Below are 23,221 nucleotides of genomic sequence, written 5' to 3' on the forward strand. Positions count from 1 at the left end.
CTAGAAACAGAAGTGTGTAGTATTGTCTTCCTGTGAGGCTGAATATATGGCTGCAACTGCTGCTGCGTGCAAAAGTATTTGGCTGCAAAATGTACTAAGCCAAATAACAGGTGAAGCTGTGAGTCCAGTGATCATATATGTTGATAACAAGTCAGCCATCAACCTTGCAAAGAACCCGGTGTTCCATGGTCGTAGCAAGCATATTGATGTACGCTTTCATTTCATCAGGGAATGTATCGAACGTGGGGAGATAGAGATTAAGTACATAGCAAGTGATTTCCAGCGAGCTGATATCATGACGAAAGCACTGTGCGTGGCCAAGTTTGAGAAGATGAGGAAGCTTCTGGGTGTTCGTGAGCTAGCATGATGGAGTTTAAGATTAAGGGGGAGATTTTTGGATTAATCTTAAACTTTATTAGTTTATTTCCAGTTTATTCTAAATAAATGTTTTATTTCAAGTTTGTTGAGTTAGTCAAATAATCAGTGGGGTGTTTTTAGGACCGTGAGGTGGTGGAAATTTGCGAGGAAGTCAGTATCTGTTAGCTCCTAATTTTTAGGTCCATGTTGCTCTTGTATTTTCGTTAAAAAACTTTGTATGTTTCCATTCTGAATAACCAAATTGTTATAGCAGACTTGTGCGTATTTCTGAGTACATGTGTTCTTGTTCTTAAAATTCACAAACAGCTATACTATGCATATATATCTGTCTGTTGATCGTGACAAGAAAAAAGAAGTGGAGAAGATGATGAAGTTATAATTGAGAAACAATATGATGGATTGCTGAAATCTAGAATAATATATTGGTTTATTGATTAAGTTATGATTTATAATGTACTATAGTCAAGTGTATACTATCATACTACTGGATCTACAGTTCTTCTTTTCATAATTCTTTACTCTTTCTCGGTCTTTTCATTTGCTCTTATTAGGGAACGGGTCGGTCTTGGCCGTTTACCTTTTATATTCTATATTTATGTGTGTATATTAAGTTACAGACATGAACAGGCTGCATCGACGTATAATCATGGTTTGTAAAAATCGGTAATCGGTACTAATCAGTTTAGGTACCGATTAGGGATTAATCGGCAAATCAGGGATTAATCGGAGGGATTAATCGGAACAAAAATCAGATATATTTAATTATTTTAATAATATAATATTTAATAATATTTTAATATTATTAAAATATTATTTTAATAATATTTAATATATTTACCTTATTTTAATATATTTAATATGTTTAAGATATACTGTAGTTTGAAGGGAGTCTGTATCTGGTTTTACGAAACTAGAACTGTGTAGGTGTGCTTCCCTTCTGTTACTGCAAACCGGAAACTGTGGATACGTTTCCAGTTTCTCAACTTCCTATTTGTTCAAGATTTAGTCGCGCTTTCTTTTCCTGCTATCCTAATTATTACTCGGGGTTAGCATCCCTTGCTTACATCTTCTACAGTATTATAGATGCTTCCTTCTGTTAGAACTTATTTTCTGCATTGCTTTAGTTTCAAGGGGAATCCATCCTCAACCGCAAATCAAACATAACAAAGCAAAGTTTGGAAGCTCAACTACGTTACACCCCATCCAGACATGGTTTTTAGGACAAAATAATAAAATAAATTAATAATCTGCATGTACAAAAGACACAGCCATACATCCTTCATAGCATTCAAAACACTGGAAATAGGTATTGCATCAAAAAATGGGTAAATCACTAGAAAATGACCCGTGCCTCGCACGGGTTGTTATGCTAGTTATACATATAAATAATGCAACAAAAAAATACCAGTCGTTATACTTGCTTCTTGTTCTTTCCTGCAAATGTTGTTCCTTCTCCTCCTCAACCATCATCCCTTGGCTTGGTTACTTCATCATCTTCCCCTCAGAGACCTGACCCTTTGGTCACTGATTATGGAATTATTTATGACTTGTGTGCGATGTGCGTTGCTTACGGTGCAATGACTGTTTTAAAAGAAGTATTGTCATCAAGAATGTCTTCAGCAGCATTACAAGATGTGTCTGTGCATCAGCATACAGTGGCTGCACTTGCTTGCATTTGTCTATTGCAGAGCTCATAAGCATTTCAATTTTCTATACAATTTTCAGGTACAGTATAATTTTATAGATTTAAACATCTTAGTTTTTTTATTTGTGCTTTGTACGAATATAGTTTTTGCACATACCTGACCTATTCCAATGTTCATTTTTGTTAGTAAGCATCATAAAATCAAATGTCTACAAAGTTATGTGAATATATATAGGGAGAGACTCACGAAGAGAAAATATTTAGGGGGTCCAACATGAAGGATTACTAGAGACAAACCAAGTACTGGTCCTAAGGGGACCTGGATCACAACATAAACATGTATGACATTGTAGCATGCATATTTTCACTAGATAAGTACATGTTAACAGAGTCTAATATCTGATAGTAAAAGTCTTTGTGCAAAGATCTAAAACTGTGAGAGAGCCATTGTAAACGTGGTTTAAAGTACTGGTCTACATCTGATGATGTTCGAAACCTTAAATTTTATTAGTGGAGGAAGACATTTGTTGTTAAGAATGCAAGCATTTCTCTACATATATAACTGATAAAATTGGTTTCCATTAGTTAATGTTTCAATCTGTATTATCTGTAGCCTGCTCTGAGCATGCTTCATGATTGCATGTGGAAGTTTTGAAATCGTTTCATGCTTCATGTTTCAATCATTTTATGATTCGAATAATAACTAATTATCCTATAAATAATGTAACAGCTAGTTGTATCGATTATTTATTTATAAATAATTGATCTAATCGAATAAATAACGATGAGTTGTAAATATTTGTAATAAATTGTGATTAATCCTAATAATTAGGGATTAATTATTTTAAATTAGTAAATAATAATCTATTAATTATTTATTAGTTATTTATTTATTAAATATTTAAAAGTGATTAATTATTTCGATAAATGGTCACATAATTTTCAATAAATTATAACTTCTTCATTTTAACTCCAAAAATTATAATAAATTTATTTTTGACTTTGATTTTTCTTAAATAATTATTTAAAAATTATTTTGAAATTTAAAAATTAGCAATAATTATTTATATTGAATAATAAATTGAATTATCAGTGTTTAATTGATAATAATTCAACCGTTAGTCCGATTTGAGCGAAACGAAAGCCTGTTGACTCAGAAAAATCAATTCTTTTTACTAAAAATAATATGAAGACTTAATTTCTTCTCGAAATTAGTTGACCTTATTGATTGCTTGATTATCAATCGAAATGCGTGCCGAGACGAGCTCGGAAAATTCTGGAAAAATGGGAAATGAAGCAGAAGGTGATCAACGGAGCAATCAGCGAGTCGATTTCGATTCTAAAAATTATTTTAACTATAAAAACGATTATGTGCTTATGTGTATTATGTGGTTAATCGAGTCTTACTTGCTTATATATAATATTCGAGTTGGTGATAAGCGTATGGGTAGATAATAAGAACAAAATGAAGTCGATGCAAGATGCAAATTGAAGTACAAAATGAATTAACCAGTCTATTTTGCTAACAGAAACTAAGCCAGCAAGGCAGGTCAAGTAGGGAATAGACGGAAGTGATTTAATTGCAGTAAGTCGCACAGAAGGCAAGTTTCTCCTCTATTCTATTTTCCAGAATAGTGATATTCTCTTCAGATTCTTATTACATTTGCATTACTTTAATTCCTTTATTCATATCTCAGTTCGATACTTGAATTTTTCTTTTCATTTCAATTTATTATTCATATTCCAATTGTTACTCATAATTATTGATATATTCTGGTGATTAGAATATATCAAAGTATACCGATTATTCCGGTTGCTATTCCAGGGATTGGATAACATTACTTTTAGGGATTAATTTTACTTAATCCTAAGGACCGGGACATAACCGGATCCTTGAGATGGGTCGTAGTGACTGGGTGCCCGACGGGATCTATATAGTGAGATATAGATCTGCACTGTATCCTGGCTGATCAGCAGGGTATAGCTGCGAACTTGAGTCCAGTTTAGTTCGTTTGTATTTGCCAGTAATGACCTTCTTTTGATTCTTATGAGGTTATATCTTTGCAGATATACCTGGGTTACGGATTCAGTTATATTTCTTTAACATTGTGTATATTTTGTAGACTTGTTGAGCAATTTTGGCCCACCCCCTTTTTGTTGTTATTCACCTTATTGTTTCAGTTAAGAAGGAATATGAAACCCGTCAGGACACGAGTGGTAAAGAAGCGGGTCAAGCCTCGGGATCCTCTTATACCCAAGGTATTGATCCCAATCCAGGAAGAAAGCTTTGAGTTGTCCGAGCAGGTGGAGTGTTGATAGATAGTATGTGTGTTTGAATAAAAGCTGAACTTAGTTTAAAATGAATTAGACAATGGTTTGTAATAAAGAAAGTTTGTGAGATTTTAAATGTTGGTTTATAATAAAAGTAGTTAGTGGTTCTTGTTTTCATACTTCAACCTAAAAAGGTCCTGGTAGTTGTTAAGGGGTTTAGTTTCATTTCTTTATTATTTATTAATAAGCTTGTACATGTTTGGTGATTAGCTCGTAACCCCCAGACTTATACCCCGGGTCTGGAGGGCATTACAAATAACACCGATGCGCCCCACGGGGATACACTCGGTCGGATCAGTCCTTTGTCCAACAGTTCTTGCAACTGAGCTGCCAATTCCTTCATCTCGATCGGCGCCATGCGATAGGGAGCTTTTGACACTGGTTCCGTTCCAGGAGCCAAATCAATCATAAACTCGATTTCTCTGTCTAGAGGTAGTCCAGGAAATTCATCAGGAAATACATCCGGAAAATCTCTTACTACCGGAATATCCTCGATCTTCACAGATTCTTTCTCCACGTCCATGACATGAGCCAAATAAACTTCGCATCCTTGACGTATTAATCTTCTTGCCTCAATAGCCGTTAGAAATTTCTTCTCTTGCCTCTTTCCTTTAAATATCACTTCTTCACCATCCTTGGTTCTTGTTGGGTCCCAATATGTTTGTAGAAGGGGGGTTGAATACAAACAGTACCGAATAATCGAATAAAATGCGGAATAAAAAAAATGTGAAACAAAATTCAAGTTAAATAAAAATATTATTAAACTTGAAATGTGTTACAACAACTGTATCGATTACAAGGTATTAATCTCAAATCAATTATCACAAATTTAGAATAAATTCGACATGAACTTTTTCTATTTTTGCAATAATTAGAATCAAATGCTAAACGCGATTTGAGATTAAGTTCTAGGGATTTTAATCCGCTAGATTGATACACAAGAACAAGATAAAGATTTCTAGTGGATTAGATTTAACATTACAATCTAGAAATTATGATCTTGATGTAAGCAGAGAAGAAAATAAAATGTTTCAGGAGGCGGCTGCTTTTGTTCTTGACTTGTGTGTTTTTTGATTGAGATTAAAAACAATTGCTGCTTCTCTGCTTCTATTTAAACAATCAGCTGAGTTAATTGAATTGGAATGACAATCCTTTAAGCTTGTATGACTTTCGGTAGGACAATTGAATGAACTAGCAAGACAATCTGAATGAACTAGCAAGACAATCAGAATGAACTAGCAAGACAATCAGAATGAACTAGCAAGACAATCACCCTCCCAGAGTGACTTTCGGTGTAACAATTGAATTTGGCCTAGCATGACAATCGGTATGACAATCCTGATTGTCATGCTAGTTCATTTTCAATTGTTTTGCTGATTTAAAGCTTAAATTTAATCCAATTAAACTTCTGAAAATTCCTAAAATTCCTAGAATTAAATCAGAATTAATTAATCAATTAATTCAATTAATAAATAAATTATTCTTCACAGATATAATTTATTTTCTTAATTAAATTAGATGAATTAATTAATTAATAGAGAATTAATTCTAGTCTTGAGCAGCAACCATTCTTCTGCAAATCTTCTGAAAATCACTGAAAATTATGAATCAATTCCACCACTTCAACGTTGACACTCGATGTACTGTCTGGTTCATGAGTGACTAACTTCCGTGACGTTTCTTCATGTCTTGACTTTGACACTTTGATTTTCTTCAGATTAAATCCTTGTAATTTATTGATACCCTGACGAGATCTCTGTCACTTGATTAAATCCACGATCTTGACTTATATCACTGAGGCATGATCAACTTCTTGAACTTCTTCCAGTGAATTAACTCCTCAAGTCTGTAGATGAACATTGTCTCTGAATCCTTTGACAGATATTACTTTACGAGATCTCTCTGACGGTCGATCCACTATTTACTTATTACATTCTTATTTGAGTTGAGTTGAATCCTCGAATATACAAATAGGTCTATGACATATGACTTACAATCTCCCCCTATTTGTTTGTTAGACAATAACACACAAATACCTAGAGGATAACTCAACTAACAAATAAGAAAAAGATATAAACATACATGCAAAGTAAATAGTAGAAAAGTTCTGGATGACATTTAACATTTTCCAGATTCCAAGTAGATGTTCCTCTAGACTGAACATATCTTCAAGTAGTTCCATCTTCATTTGTACAACCACATTTCCTGTTGAGAAGCCCATATCTCTTGCTTCTCCCCCTATGAGAATCAACTGATTAAAGAAGATCACCTTCGTTTTACCACCTCTCCCGTACAATAGGATCCGCAGATAAAAACCAATGGTACTCCCCTAACAGCTTCTTCCCTTATCAGAAAATCACCTTGTGTTTACCACCTCTCCCGTACAATAGGATCCGTAGTTACAAACAACAATGGTGTGGTGTAGTGTACATATAGGATCTTTTTCTTCCTCCCTGCTATTTCTCCCCCTTAGTTGAGGAATCCTCCAAACTATAACTCAAGCTTTTATCTCCCCCTTAAAGAAGGAATGTATGCCGTCGTCAGAAGGAGTTCTCATATTTCACTTGGTTGGAAAAGAAATAACAAGTAGTTTCTGTTTCTTCCTCACTGTGAGTGTGTGATTGTGTTTTAGTGTACCTCACATGTGTTTCACTCTTCTCTCCACTCGTGTTTACACTCATTCTCACAAGTGTATCACTCTTCTCTCATAGCTCCATAATCCAGCTGTACCTGCAAGGAAAATCACCTTAGCCATCCTTAAAGGAGGTCACAGGTGGTGCAATGGGAGTTCACAAATCCCCATCCTTGTTAAACTCGTCAGATAAATCTGAGTCATAATCTACAAGTTGCTAGTTTCCCTTTTAGGGTTCCAGATTTGAATTCTGGGAAGGTAAACAATGATCCAACGAATTTAGCATAAAGATCAAGGTTCCCTTCTAATGTCTGTGAAGACATTTCCTTGTGACTTATCAGGTAATATCTGAATCATTGTCAACAAGTTGCCGATCTGCGCCTATGTCAGATCCACTATCCGCAGATGCATCCAGGGGATTTAAGCCTGGGAAGGTAGACACTGACCACTGACATATGGCTTTTGGATCAGTATCCTCTCCTAACACCTGTAAAGGCAATTGGTCCACTAACGAACCTTGAACAATCGAATCTGACCTTAAAATGGTCGAAACTCTTGTTTCCGTCAACTCATCCTTTGTGTGTGTAACCTCTCCTTGTGCATCAAGAATTGATTATGTTTGAAGTGGTGACACTACATCGGATACCTTGGCCGACAGGCAAAATTCAATAGACTCACCCTGTTGAGAGAATGAATCTAGTAACTGTTTTTGTACCTTTTCAGCCATTACATCTTTTTGAGAAGATGTATGGGGGCTAGCAGTTGTCTCGGTTTAAATACTACTCATCTATGTATGAGACAGAGCTACTGGGTTGACTACAGAACCTTCCTTATGTGGTGCACTAGGCACTATCTCCCTCACGCTCATTCATACTACTTTTAGTGGTAAAAGAGTGTTGGTTGGTTCTGTTTTTGTGTTTGTCTTTACAGTCTGGGATAGACGTTGTGGGTTTTCAACCTCATGACTGTCAATGAAAGAAAGTCATTGGAGACTGAACCTGTATCATAGAACATATGGTAATAGAGAGAAAATGATTTACAATAGTGATTTCAAAAGATTTTACATGACATAAGAAATCACTAATGTAGAAAGAAGTTTGATTTTGTTTTTCAATATGAATGAGTTTTTGATAAAACATTGATCACTTAGGGTAAAGTCTAAGTAATTCTCATTCATATCAAAAGCTTACAAATATCTGCAACATAATGTTAACAAGATATCATTGACCGATACTTGTCAAGTACTTTAGATACTAATTGTTATGTTGCATAATCAATATACCACTACACATATAAAACAATATGATTGTGCTTAGTGATAAGAGAGTTATAAATATGACGACTCTACTAGTTCATATAACATTATAACTTCTGTTAGAGTGCCATACCATGTCCTTGACGATTGCTTGAGCAGTACACTAGTTCATACCAACCTGAAGTGAGATTGTGAAGAAGAGATTGCATAGTCCAATAGATCTGCAGCTGCAAAGTCCATGAACTGTGGTGCACTGACTTCCTCTTTTAACTCACCAACCAGGAGTACACTTGTACACATCTTACTAGAGTACAATTCCAAGTGTAATGTGCAGCAAGTGTCTGATATGTCGTAATATTCTCAAGTCTCGTCACTGGTGCTATATGTTAGATACTGCTTCCTGATAATAACCTAGCACAATATACAAAATTTCACTGATAACATTCCCAGCTTGCAAACAGCCATATCCCTCAGATAAACCTTTGCTGTTATCTCCAAAGGTAACCAGGGGGCCAGCTTTCTCAACCACATTTGATAGCAGGGCTCTATCTCCGGTCATATGTCTTGATGATCCACTGTCAAGAATCCACACTACCGGTTATACCTGTATACAGCCCTGCACTTCAAATGGATTAGACCTTCTTCGGAACCCAAACTTGGTTGGGCCCGGCATACTTGTAGAACTGACCTTTGTCAGACAAAACAACATTTTTAATTTTAACGATCTCAACATTCTCAATGACTGAACATTTGACCTTGTAAACAGCCTTAACAAATTTCTGTTTAAGCTTAGGCACAAATGTCTCCTTTCTAGCCTTAGAAGGACTAGCAGTCTTAGACCTATCATGCTTCTTGTTATTCACATGCTGACGAGGAGTAGTCTTATCATTAGACACATGCTTACCATTAAAATAAGCATACATCATATTAAAAGCACAAGACATACAATTAGCAACACCACATGCTTTATGAGAGTGATTAATAGCAGGCAATTTATGCATGGTAGACATGGCATTATTGTTATCCAACTCATATGTGTCTGAGTTAGTCTCAGTTGCTTTCACAACTTTGACTGGAACTTTCGACTCACTTGACTTGGAAACAATCTTCTCATAAGCATGATCTTCAGCACGTATTTCTTCTTGAATAACAGAAGAGGTCGCATCAAATGGTTCAGCAATTGATGCTTTATAGAGGGGTTCATCAACACCCTTAAGCACATGTGGTACTTCCCTCCCTTTAGCACAGACATGGGGAGGGGAGTTTATGCCTAATTCTCCAATAGCAGCATTGTAATCATAACCTATTCCAGATGTTTGATTAACAGCTTGCTTACTGTAGAACTCTTTAGCCTTCGAACAAGAATTGAAGTAGGCTCTAACCTTAGTCTCAAGACCGGTGATCTTGTCTTTGAGAATAGTTTCGAGTTTTCTATAACAGTCAACTCTATTCTCTAGAAAAGATACCTGTTCTTTTAATTTGTCTTGATTAATGTGCACAAGTCTTAATTCATTGACCTCTTTCTCAAGGTCTGTGATCTGTAAACTTAACAGTTCATTATCACGACGTGCACAATCTAAGTTACCTCTTAGATGATAAACCATTTCAGCATCAGAAAGTTTTACCTCTATTCTTGACGATGAAGCTTTTCCATCAATAGCCATAAGAGCAAGATTTCCTTCATCTTCATCTTCACTGTCAGTATCATCCCAGCTTCTTCCCTTTGCCAGATAAGCCCTTTCAGAGTTCTTTCTTACTTGCTTTGGCTTTCTACATTCTGTGGCAAAGTGTCCCAACTCATTGCAGTTATAGCATCTAATGGTGCTCCGATCAACCATCCCTGTTTTGTATCCACCACTGCTGGTGTTAGAGGATGAAGATCCACCTTTCTGGAATTTGTTGTAGTTGGACTTGTACTTCAGCTTGGGATTCCTCTTGAATCTGACATGGGAGAATCTCTTGACAATTTGGGCCATTGACTCGTCTTCCAATTGCTCCAGCTCTTCCAAGGAATAAAAATCATCACTTGATTGATTTGTAGTAGGAGGATCATATTCTGCTACTAACTCATTTTCCTCACCCTTGGAAAACTGTACCATTCTCTCCGACTGTTGAGATTGCTGTTGTTGTTGACCTTCAGCTACAAGTGCAGTAGATGTGCTGACCATTCTATCCTTCCCGTAGACTTCCTTCTGTTGAATCTGCTCCAACTCATAGGTTTTTAACACTCCATAGAGCCTGTCCAAAGAAATCTCACTCAGATTTCTAGCTTCTCTAATGGCAGTGATTCTATGTTCAAGATGAGCTGGCAGTGTTAAAAGGAACTTTTTGTTGACCTCCCTGATTGAATAAAACTTTCCATTGATGTTCAGGTTGTTGATCAACGCATTGTACCTCTCAAACACTTCAGTAATTCCTTCTCCTGGATTTGATTTGAAATGTTCATATTCAGAGGTTAGGATTTCCAACTTGTTCTCCCTAACTTCCTCTGTGCCTTCATTAATTACCTCAATAGTTTCCCACATGTGTTTAGCATTTTTACAGTTCATCACATGTCTGTTCATTAGGGGATCAAGGGAATCAATTAATATTAATTGAAGGCTGGCATCCAAGGAGAATTCTTCCTTCTCAGCAGGAGTAAAATCTTCAGGATCTTTTGGATAGGTTCTAGCTTCAGTAGTCACCACACCATTTATTATTACCTCCGGTTCAATAACCATCGGAGTTTTTATACCCTTCTTTAACAAGTTTGAATATTTGGGATTAGCAACTTGTAAAAATAAGAGCATCTTCTTCTTCCACATTATATAATTCTCATTATCAAATTGTGGAATTTTAACGGTTCCAACTTTATGTGAAGTCATTATGAATTTTTGAACAAATAAAAATTCAAGGAGTTGAAAAATCACAAAAGTCTAGGATCTTGATTTGTTCGTTAATCAGAAGGCTCTGATACCAATTGTTGGGTCCCAATATGTTTGTAGAAGGGGGGTTGAATACAAACAGTACCGAATAATCGAATAAAATGCGGAATAAAAAAAATGTGAAACAAAATTCAAGTTAAATAAAAATATTATTAAACTTGAAATGTGTTACAACAACTGTATCGATTACAAGGTATTAATCTCAAATCAATTATCACAAATTTAGAATAAATTCGACATGAACTTTTTCTATTTTTGCAATAATTAGAATCAAATGCTAAACGCGATTTGAGATTAAGTTCTAGGGATTTTAATCCGCTAGATTGATACACAAGAACAAGATAAAGATTTCTAGTGGATTAGATTTAACATTACAATCTAGAAATTATGATCTTGATGTAAGCAGAGAAGAAAATAAAATGTTTCAGGAGGCGGCTGCTTTTGTTCTTGACTTGTGTGTTTTTTGATTGAGATTAAAAACAATTGCTGCTTCTCTGCTTCTATTTAAACAATCAGCTGAGTTAATTGAATTGGAATGACAATCCTTTAAGCTTGTATGACTTTCGGTAGGACAATTGAATGAACTAGCAAGATAATCTGAATGAACTAGCAAGACAATCAGAATGAACTAGCAAGACAATCAGAATGAACTAGCAAGACAATCACCCTCCCAGAGTGACTTTCGGTGTAACAATTGAATTTGGCCTAGCATGACAATCGGTATGACAATCCTGATTGTCATGCTAGTTCATTTTCAATTGTTTTGCTGATTTAAAGCTTAAATTTAATCCAATTAAACTTCTGAAAATTCCTAAAATTCCTAGAATTAAATCAGAATTAATTAATCAATTAATTCAATTAATAAATAAATTATTCTTCACAGATATAATTTATTTTCTTAATTAAATTAGATGAATTAATTAATTAATAGAGAATTAATTCTAGTCTTGAGCAGCAACCATTCTTCTGCAAATCTTCTGAAAATCACTGAAAATTATGAATCAATTCCACCACTTCAACGTTGACACTCGATGTACTGTCTGGTTCATGAGTGACTAACTTCCGTGACGTTTCTTCATGTCTTGACTTTGACACTTTGATTTTCTTCAGATTAAATCCTTGTAATTTATTGATACCCTGACGAGATCTCTGTCACTTGATTAAATCCACGATCTTGACTTATATCACTGAGGCATGATCAACTTCTTGAACTTCTTCCAGTGAATTAACTCCTCAAGTCTGTAGATGAACATTGTCTCTGAATCCTTTGACAGATATTACTTTACGAGATCTCTCTGACGGTCGATCCACTATTTACTTATTACATTCTTATTTGAGTTGAGTTGAATCCTCGAATATACAAATAGGTCTATGACATATGACTTACAGTTCTTAACTTCACCTTTTTACTTTTACATTCTATTTGCGCTTCATGGTTTGACAACCAATCCATTCCTAGTATGACCTCAAATTCTCCTAACTTAAAATGAATTAAGTCAGCAGAAAAGTGCCGACCTTCTATAGTCACATCACAATCAGGACAAATCTTACTAACAATAACTTTCTCTTGATTTGCTACCTCTATAATCAAATTAGGCTCTAGAGGGTACGCAACACAATTTAACTTATCAAGAATACTTTCATAGATAAAAGATCTAGTTGCTCCAGAATCCATCAAAACTTTTACTTCTACTGAGTTTATAACAAGCATACCTGCTACCACGTCCACATCTTGCACCGCATCTTTCATCGTCATGTTAAAGGTTCTAGCTCTGGGTTGAGCTGATGGTGTTGGTAGAGACGGCGGTCCAGCAATTCTGAGAATATTAGCCTTTTGAACAGGCTCCTTGCAATTCCTGGCCATATGGCCCACTTTGCCATACTTGAAACATGCCGAATCAGGCTTCCTTGCCCCACTTGGGCATTTTGAAGAGTAATTCCCCTTCTGGTTGCACTTAAAACACGTTATATCCAGCTTATTACACCTCCCCGGGTGTCTCTTTCCACAATTCCTGCATTCTTGAATCTGGGGTCTGCTATCCTTCCCCAGTTGTCCAGCCTTCTGGAAACGGTTCTTCTGAGCTCCATTATCGGGTCTAAACTTCTGGAAATTTTGGTTTTGACCTCCACCATTCTTTCCAAACTTCCCTCTGAACTTTGAGATTCCTTGCTCTTGCTCAGAGCTTTCAAACTTCCTCTTTCTTCCTTCATTTTCTCTTCTGGCAGCTTCCCGCTCACCTTCCACTATCATTGCTATTTGAACCAAAGCAACATAATTCTTGATCTCCAACATTGCTATTTGACTCCTAATCCATGGCTTAAGTCCCTGATGGAACCTCTTAGCCTTCTTCGCCTCTGTATTCATATACTCAGGTACGAATCTAGACAATTTGAAAACTTCATTTCATATTCCCCTACTGACATTTCCTCCTGCCTAAGATCCAGAAATTTCATCTCCAACTGATCTTGCATATAGCTTGGCAAATACTTCTCCAGAAACATCTCGGTGAACTTCTCCCAAGATAAGTCTTTGCCTTCCAACAACGCCTTTGAAGATTCCCACTAGAAACTTGCTTTATCTTTCAGGTAATAACTTGCGTACTGAGCTTTCTTGTGGTCCTTAACTTCTGCTAACTCAAAATCTTTTTCCATTTCTCTCAACCATGACTGAGCTTTAATCGGGTCTCGCAAACCTAAGAACTCTGGGGGATGAACAAATTGAAAGTGCTTAAAGTTTCCAACTTTAGGGGCCACAGGTTGTTGCAAAAGCTGAGCAAGTCTGCTCATCATAGTGGTTTCTGGGTTTATTTCTGGGTCTTGGGTGGGTATTTCTTCTTCTTGGTGATCTGGTGAGTTGGCCATTTTTTACAAACCTGATTGAGTAATTATTTAGCAATACGATGGCATGACATATATATAATAATAGTTTCTATGAAATCTCTTTTATGAGTTTTAAGTTTTACCCATTTTGCACATGCAATCCTACTACTACATAATTCTCATATCAGTGTTGTTTTATCATGGCACAGAACAGGGTTTTATGATCTTTAAACATGGTTATACGAAAACATGGATGTATTAAAACATGGTATTGAGAACATTTTATGAGATAATTAGGGTGCATAATGGAAAGCAAGACAAAGGATTTATTTAAACCAGAGGTACATAAAGATAGTTCTGGATATCACAGGTTCTGAAATAATGTACAATAAATAGCATGGTTAAGCAGAGGAAAAACTGGAAAATATCCCCCTATCTACCCCTAACTTCCAACAACTACTACTACAACACTGATCTGAAATACAACAAAATAAATGAAAAAGGGATCCCGACATCTGACCAAGTATCCCAAAGCCTACCGGCGCTGAAAAATAACAATCTACGGGCTCAACCAACAGTCCCGTTAAATCATCTAAAATCTCTCTCAACACAACCAACATCCAGAGAATGATCTTATGCAGCCTCCGGGCCTCAGCATCAGCATCACTAGTGGATGGTCCCTCATCCAATCTCCTCCTGGCAACCTGCTCCACCAACTGAATCCTAGCTCTCCACTCCTCCATCACTACTGAAGTCCTCTTCCTAGAATCTCGAATCAACCTATCCACCAAAGCTCCCAACTCAGGAATGCGGGAGTACACAAAGTCTCGATCCTGGGCTAACTTACCACCAACACTGACAGAAACAGTCTTAGGCATCTCGGACTCTGGCTCAGGGGCATGGGTCTCTGAATCTGGCCTCAAGGGTGAAATCTGTATAGGGATCTCACTACTCTCAAAAGGGTCCTCCTCTGGGTCTGAACTAACATACACAGGCTCCTCTGGAGAGGGTGGAACGGGGTCCACAAGGGTACCAAACAAACTAATCTCTGAGTCTGATTCACTACCACTACTAGGATCCTGAGAGAAGACACAAAACAGCAACCAAGAAACAATGTTAGGGTTAAATAAAGCTTCCAGTTACTCACACCCTAACTCTAGTTTCCACTTCACCAATAAACACTTTCCTTAGACTATACCTAATAGTCTAACTCAACTCTATATGAGTCGAACTCTCTCGCGATATAGATATATTCCCAAAATACCCTTTTTTTTAAAATCCTAACTTGTCTCAGGGACTAGATCCTGTGGCTCTGATACCAACTTGTGACGCCCTCAATCTCGGGGTTATGAAATGAGGACTCACACACTTCTAACCTAATAATTAAATATGCATAAACCCCGATTAAACTACTAACATGATCAATAGGACAAAGTTTGAGACAAGATTACAACTACCAATCACAAAATATAACTTACAAACCCAAATTATTATTAAATAAATAATATGGATTCCGGCTGGGAACCGACAGATAACCCATTGTATCTTTAAACGCTTCTTTCTAGGCGCGAGCTTACTCATAATTATCACTACCTACTCTGGCAACCGGAAGCCCTCAACACGGTAGGGACCACCAGGTACGCTCTTACGAGCAGTGCGCCTAAGCCTGGCCATCTTCTTGCTTAACTTCCATGGTTAGATTAAACAAAACAAACGAGTATAAAACTCAACAAGTAACTATGTAGCAGTTCTACAATATCAAATCACAATATGCTTTACCAAACTCAGGGCATTCTACTTTATTTGATCTAGGTGGCAGATTTCCATCTTTTGGGTTAAGGAAAGGTTTTGAAGGATAATGTGGGGCTTTCTAAGGAACAAGGCTCAAAGCAGGACGAAAGCCGACATTCATCACAAATCATTAAAGGATCAGAATAGATCTTTCAAAAGAGGAAAACAACAATATTTCAATATATGGAATCAATCATATGATCAACAAATTCAAGTATCAGGGTTCTCGAGCTTTAAGCTTCACAATAACATAATCAACTCTTTTTCAAAGCAGTATAAACCATTCCCATTTTCAAGAATCAATTTACCGAACATAAAGTTTTAGTTCCTTTTTTTTAAATAATAATTTAGAACCCTTGATTGGATCACTTTATCTTTCCATTTCATTATATACGGGTGATCAACCCGTATCGACCTCCATTCCGGCCTTTAAGGTACCAATCGGCATAATTTCAGCCTTAAGTTGGACTAGCCCCGCTAGCCTCTTACCATGACTGGACGAGTCCCACTAGCCTCTTACGTCCCAATCCAATCCATCAGGAATTCATTTGGAAAACCTTGAGTTGGAAAAATAAATAGGTTTCCTAAAATTCATTTTATCATTACTAAGCATTTGAAATCATTTGGACTCTTTCAAGTCGAAACTCATTCTTAATTCAGATTTTAAGGAAACAAAGTTCAAGGAGTGATTCAAAGATACGCAAGGAACAATTTATAAGAATTCTGTATCAGGGATAACAAAGCACTTAAGTTAGAAGGATCAACATTTGTTTAGGGATCAATAGGGTTATCAGGAAGAACAGGGTATCATTAGACAGGGTTAACAAGGATAATAAGTGGGTTCAATATATTTCATGGCTCAATACATAATTTGAACAGGAAGGACATATTATCAAAGGGTGGAATCAATAAGCTTATCAATAACAGATTATCAAGAATAAGGGTACTTCAAATCAATATCAGGGTTTCATAATTAAAAAGTTCAATACTCTACATGGTATGAACAACATTCTCTTTATAACCATTTACACAAGTAATCAGAGTTACTTGCCTGGATTTGCTTTCCTAAAGGTTGAACTACTGCCACCTAGTAAACCCTTTCCTTTCCTACCCTGAATGCCCTCACGCTCCGAATCTACAATAAAACCAAACCTTAATCAGATTCTTAACTCTCGTTCTCGGAACGATCACTCTATACGATAACTCGATTATATCCTTGACTCGAGTATACGAATATAGCTTATACACATAAGCACATAGCACATATCATATAGCATAATCCCTTTCTCGCAACTTTTATATCCTTAACAACCAAAGCGTACTTTCTTAACCTTGGATATTTTCAATCACACTAACATAACTCTTTTTACTACCATAACTATCACTTATAGCTCTTAATATCGAACGATTAAATTTTCTTTTTCTTTTATTCTTTAATTCGAACCATACATACAAAACACAACCATATATATTCCATTTCAATCTCATATAATCATGCACAACTAATGCAAATCATAAGAGTCATTTACTCAATTAACCTCATCCTTTTTAATCAAAAATCCGAATCATAAACACATTAATAGTCAAAATCAACAACTTCTTTTAATCATCAAAATTCGAACATAAACACTACCCCATCTTTATCATGCAATCAAGTTCTCACTAGCCGTTAATATAATTGACAAAAAAACCAACTTAATTCCTCTTTTATTCCTTAGAACCCATTCGGGTTTTCCATAAATCAAACCTGCAAGAATGGATTTTGACATGCAAGGTTATATATCACATTTCCCACTTGTTTTAGTCCTTAACTAGATCATTCCATTCACTTAAACACCAAAACCAAGCATTACCTAGTGACTTTAGCTCTAATCAATTCATTCAATCAACATACATCGACATAATCACCAAATTATCCCCTTTTAAGTTTATTTTCCATTCGGCAAGAACATGATTTATAACTCAAGGACTAAACATTGACATGCACTACTTGATCTTCTTTAAAACTAACATGTAATCACTCTTTAGGCTATATAAGCTTAGTGTTCACCAAGATCAACTTACAAAAATCAAATTCCTATTTTAATTAGCATATAACCGAATTAAAAACTCACATGCAAACCTTAATTTTTGATTTTCTAAGCAACAATCATTTACACACATCCATTTACTTCCTAAAATAATCAATGGAATCATTTTATCAATCACATATTCGAGTTTCAACATAAAAAAACAAAACCCTTCTTCAAGCTTTCAAGAAACCATAACATGCAAAGCTAAAATCAAATTATCATATCATGGAAACAACACCGGCTCTCCTTTGGATCATGGCCGGTGGTGGTCGAACTTGAGAGAGCCCATAACGGGTCTCCTCTCCAGTTTATGACCCCAAAAGTGCTTGAATTCACTCTCATGGTTTTGCATCAAGAAATCGTTTTCCTTGAACACCACCATAGTGATTAACCAACAAAACTTCTATAAACACTTACATGCAAATAGGAATCGAAGAGTATACCGAAAATAAAGTCTAAAGGTAGCAATATCTTTGAGTTTGGATGAGATTTGAGGGTTGCATGCAAGTGAAGGAGATGAGAGATGGAGAGAGCCGAGAGAGAGAGTGAGAGTGTTCGAGAGAGAAAGAAAAGAGAAGGGGAAGTGAGTGGACGGGAGGAAAAGAAAGAAAAGGAGAAAGGGAAGTGGGTTTATATACCACTAAAAATAAGGGCAAACTTGTAATTTACTAATTCCATTTTATGCTCATTGTCCCTTTTCTTTTTACTCAAATGCAACAAAATTTAAATATTAAATATATCTCTCTCGGAAAGTCGAGAATTATTGAAAATGACAATTTTAATACGTAGGCCTCGAAATTAGCTTTTTAACCATTACTCATAATAGATTTTTGAGCAAATGGTTGATTTTATATGAATTTCGCAAACTTGCTTTAATAATAATATTTCCACATAAAATCAATTTAAAAATGAAAAGACCATCAAATAAATTCACTCATCATTTTTAAAAAGTCTCTAGGACCACTATGAAGATAATAGAACAAATCCCATATTTTTATCTTACTCGAATGATTTTATAAAAATACGCGAAGGTTAATTAAACCTTTATTTAAGTCACATAATCCCTTTAAAATTCATAAAATTGTCACATAACACATAGTCATGCATACAGACAACAATCTCACATATATAATCATCCAACGACTCAGGTCTGATCATAAAATTTATCCTTCTTTAATCTTTATCCTCTTTTACGCGTACTGGGTCAAGTTCAGCCTGACGGCCCGACGCTCGGCGTTTCGATTACGCTTCTCATTATCATTATCAATTGACACGTCACTTAGGACGAAATACTTTATTTAAACATTCAGTTCATTCAATCACACATAATTTACATTTTATATTCTTTAACTCCCTATTAGGACGGGTTCCGTTCTACCTGACGGCCCGACACCACAGCTTAACTTCTAAGCTAATTCTTTAAATTGGAACGTTTTTTTTATCCACGCTCCTATACTCTAATATACAGAAAAGAAAATTAATCATCACTTAGTCACATAATTATAATCACATCACATAACACATACTGTATTGACTTAATTACGTCGCAAAATTCTCAGTCGTCACAGTGCACATCCATAAATCGGAAGAAAAAAGATTTTTGTAAGACTTCAAGTTTGTGGATGATTGTTTCTTTTAATCATAGTGCAAATGCTCTTTTTAAATGAACTCGCTGTTGAATTGTCGGAACAGTGGAGAGCGAAAAAATCCTCAATATCGTTAGACAAGAAGAGATATGCGGTTTCTGCACAACACACATTTGGGCTGCTGAATTTACGGGCAGATATGTGGGTACAGGACCCAAGGGCTATTCAATTTGTTGTGGTAAAGGGAAGGTTCAACTTCCTTTATTGCGTGAAACACCTCCAGAATTGAACTACCTAATAGGTGCTAACAGGACAAGATCAAGTGTTTATTTTAGCAAGAGCCGTGTCTATAACAACATCTTTGCATTTTGTTCATTCGGGGGTAACGTTGATCATTCGGTTAATAATGGCAAGGGGCCATATATCTTTCGCGTCTGTGGACGTAAATATCATAGCCTCGGCTCTTTGACATCGAAATTTGCACAATTGTATATGTATGATGGTCAGGAGGCTGTGGATACCCGGTTAAGCTTTACAGGAAAGGCAGGGGAAGTGGATCCCACTATTGTCTCAATGTTGCAAGAAATGTTGGAGCGGGAAAATGCTTTAGTCAGTATATTTAAGCATGCGCATGAGCGATTTACAGGCGCTCAACCCGAACAGATTCACCTAAGATTGTTTGAAAGGCGGACTTCTGATGGTCGATTTCAGAATGTCCCAACTGCCAATGATTATGAGTTTGCTGGGCTTGTGGTTGATAATGACTTTGCTTATAAGAGGGATGTAGTTGTTGAGCATAAAAAAATGGTCTGCAACATATCAGTGAATTGCACCCTTCTTTTATGTCGTTGCAGTACCCTTTGTTATTCCCGTTTGGGGAAGATGGGTATAGAATCAATATTAAACATCGTAATGCAAACAATTCAGAAAGTGAAAAGGACGCGGTAAGTATGCACGAATACTATGCGTTTAGGGCATAATATCGTGGTGCTGAAGGACATACTTTGTTGCTCGGTGGGCATTTATTCCTACAATTTATAGTTGATGCTTGGTGCTCAGTGGAGCGTGTGAGACTAGTATGGGTGCAGAGGCATCAATCTATCATAAGATCAGATCTTTATAATAATATTGTAGACAACATATGACGCGGTGATGTGGATGCAACAGAGGTAGGTAGACGTGTGATTTTACTATCAAATTTTACTGGTGGCTACCGATACATGCAACAAAATTTTCAGGAATCATTAGCCGTCTGCAAAGAATATGGACATCCCGACCTATTTATTACTTTTACGTGTAATCCAAAATGAGATGAAATTGAGGAGGCTGTTCGGGCTTCTGGATCTCACAGTGCCTCTGTACGACCTGATATTGTGGCCAGGGTCTTTAAAATGAAGCTCAATGCTATGCTCAATGACTTCACCAAAAAACATATTTTAGGGCGTGTGCTCGCAGGTATATTTTTTCTTAGTTTATGAATGCTACCACTACTTGACTTTGAATATGTCAGGGCTATATGTTAGTTGAATCTCATCATAATACGAACTTGCAAACCAGAGAATGAAACCAAAACATTTAAGTGGAAGCTCCTTACCATACAGGCAGATGTAAACACGTACTTAAACTTAATTCAGAAACTTGTGTACTACCTCATATTGTAGTACCTAATTACATGCTTCTGCACCGTCCCCTTTTAATATCTTTTAGGCAGTTGAGTTTTCTAATTGATGACCATCATCAGGTGCTTCAGGTTTTCTACAGTCGAAGTCTACTGAGAACTTTTTTGCACTTAAGCCTAAGCATGGTTTTTCATCACAGTGTTTTCTTTGGAGATAAATGTCAACCATAAACATCAAGGTGTCCATGTCTATGTGCGGCATTAAAATGTAAAACTAACTGTGGCCATGTAATTTAATAGACCTTTTACTACTTTATAAATTTGGTGCAGTTGTTTACTATGTTAACTTTAAAACTTTTATAAATCCAGTTAGGAATCCTGATTGGTATGTTAATTACAAACTTATTCAGCCTTAAACCATAAATAATTTATAGTCCTGTCCTTTAAACTCCAATTATTCACATAAAATTGTCTATATAGAAGTATATTTCAATAACAGTGGGTCCCTGGCAGTATACACACATTCTTACCTTTATTTTATACAGAATTGCAGTGGTATACACAGTGGAGTTTCAAAAATGGGGACTACCACAAGCTCATATTGTATTATGGTTGGGTGCTGCAGACAAGTTGCTGACTCCAGAGGACATTGATAATGTCATAAGTGTTGAAATTGCTGATAAGAAAGCAGATCCAATAGGGTACAAAGCAGTTTCCCAACTCATGATGCATGGACCATGTGGACCTGCAAATCCAAAATGTCCTTGCATGTCAAACGGCCGATGCACAAAACTTTATCCCAAATCTTTCAGCGATAAAATGGCTGGGGACGCTGACGGTTACGCCTTGTATAGAAGGAGAGATACAAAAGTAACAGTGGAGTTTAACAGAATATATTTGGATAATAGGTACACACTTTTCTTCGACATCTTATTTTCAAGTCCTGAAAGAGTTTCGACATCAATATGACTACTTTAATCTTTTACATGTCAGTGTGTTTAGAACCCATATGCCTTTCCCATAAAAAATGGCATGCACATATATCCATAGGATCAGTAATATTGCTCATTTACCTAGATTAAAGTGTAGGAAACCCCTGCCACGTCTTCCACCCTCTGAAAGTGATTGCATGCTTACATCTTATTGTACTCTACATTATTAACTTTAATTAGAACAAACTCTTTTAACATTCAATCTTCGTTTTCTTTCACTAATAAAATCAATCTCCCTTCGACTAACGAGTTTGGGAAAGCTATATATAAATACATAGGTGTGTTTGTGGTCATTCATATTACTTATTGTTAAATGAATGCTAACAATCACTATCATCCTGAAACATTGTATAACTATTATTTTTATACATTTTTTTGGTAGTAGTATGTAGTTTAAAACGTGGTTGCATCATAATCAACTATGAACACTGTGCCATATCAAACACTCTTCGTAATATAGATTTATAGAATAGATGTTTACTATATACATTCCAACAAATTTTTCAAATGACGGGCCAACATTTGCAATTATTATAATTTGCTTATTCTGCAATATTGAATATAAAAAAATAATAAATAATTTTTTATAAAATGTCTGCAATTTAGTAAGTTCTTTTTTTAATGGGTTCCATTCTATCGTTAGGCATGTTGTCCCATATCATCGTGGATTGTTGGTGAAATATCAAGGGCACATAAATGTTGGTATAACCGGTCTCTCTCTATAAAATATTTATTTAAATATATTGGCAAGAGTCCTGATACGGCAACTGCACGCTTAGAGAACGCTAACCAAAATCTCTGTAGCAATAGTGAGAGTTCATCGACTCTTAAAACTTCAAGTTCAGATGAAGTGAGCAATTATCTTTCATGCCGATATGTTTCGGCAGCCGAGTCATGTTGGCGTCTATTTGAGTTCCCCATTCATCACATAGAGCCCTTTGTACAATGATTGTATTTTCACTTGGAAAATGAGCAGGAGGTTAGATTTCGTGACAATGAGACATTGTCTGAAGTTGTTCACAGAGTTGATCCTGATGGCACTATGTTCATTCAATGGATGCTATCTAACCGATATGACAACCTGGGTCACAATCTAACCTTTATCAAATACCCAACAAAGTTTCGATGGGATGCATCTGCTAAACATTGGTTCCGTCAAAAATAAAATATTGATGTA

At 36.0% G+C, this 23,221-nt stretch overlaps 1 protein-coding gene across 1 annotated transcript; it reads left to right on the top strand.

Moving 5' to 3' along the window:
- Positions 1–46: 46 nt before the first annotated feature.
- On the top strand, positions 47–23,209 carry LOC141696184 (uncharacterized). The gene is made up of 7 exons (XM_074500364.1): positions 47–353; positions 19,541–20,241; positions 20,289–20,378; positions 20,760–20,889; positions 21,606–21,960; positions 22,688–22,742; positions 23,021–23,209. The coding sequence occupies exons 1-7, from the start codon at positions 47–49 to the stop codon at positions 23,207–23,209; spliced, it is 1,827 nt and encodes a 608-aa protein (XP_074356465.1).
- The last annotated feature ends 12 nt before the right edge of the window (positions 23,210–23,221 follow it).

The sequence above is a fragment of the Apium graveolens genome, chromosome 11 (genome assembly GCF_009905375.1).
Source record: "Apium graveolens cultivar Ventura chromosome 11, ASM990537v1, whole genome shotgun sequence".
Classification (NCBI taxonomy): domain Eukaryota; kingdom Viridiplantae; phylum Streptophyta; class Magnoliopsida; order Apiales; family Apiaceae; genus Apium; species Apium graveolens.

Coding starts and splice junctions, on each gene's coding strand:
- LOC141696184 (XM_074500364.1), top strand. CDS start 47: ATGGCTGCAACTGCTGCTGCGTGCAAAAGTATTTGGCTGCAAAATGTA. Junction 354..19,540: donor GAGGAAGCTTCTGGGTGTTC/GTGAGCTAGCAT, acceptor TTGTCGGAACAG/TGGAGAGCGAAAAAATCCTC. Junction 20,379..20,759: donor CAGAAAGTGAAAAGGACGCG/GTAAGTATGCAC, acceptor GAAATTGAGGAG/GCTGTTCGGGCTTCTGGATC.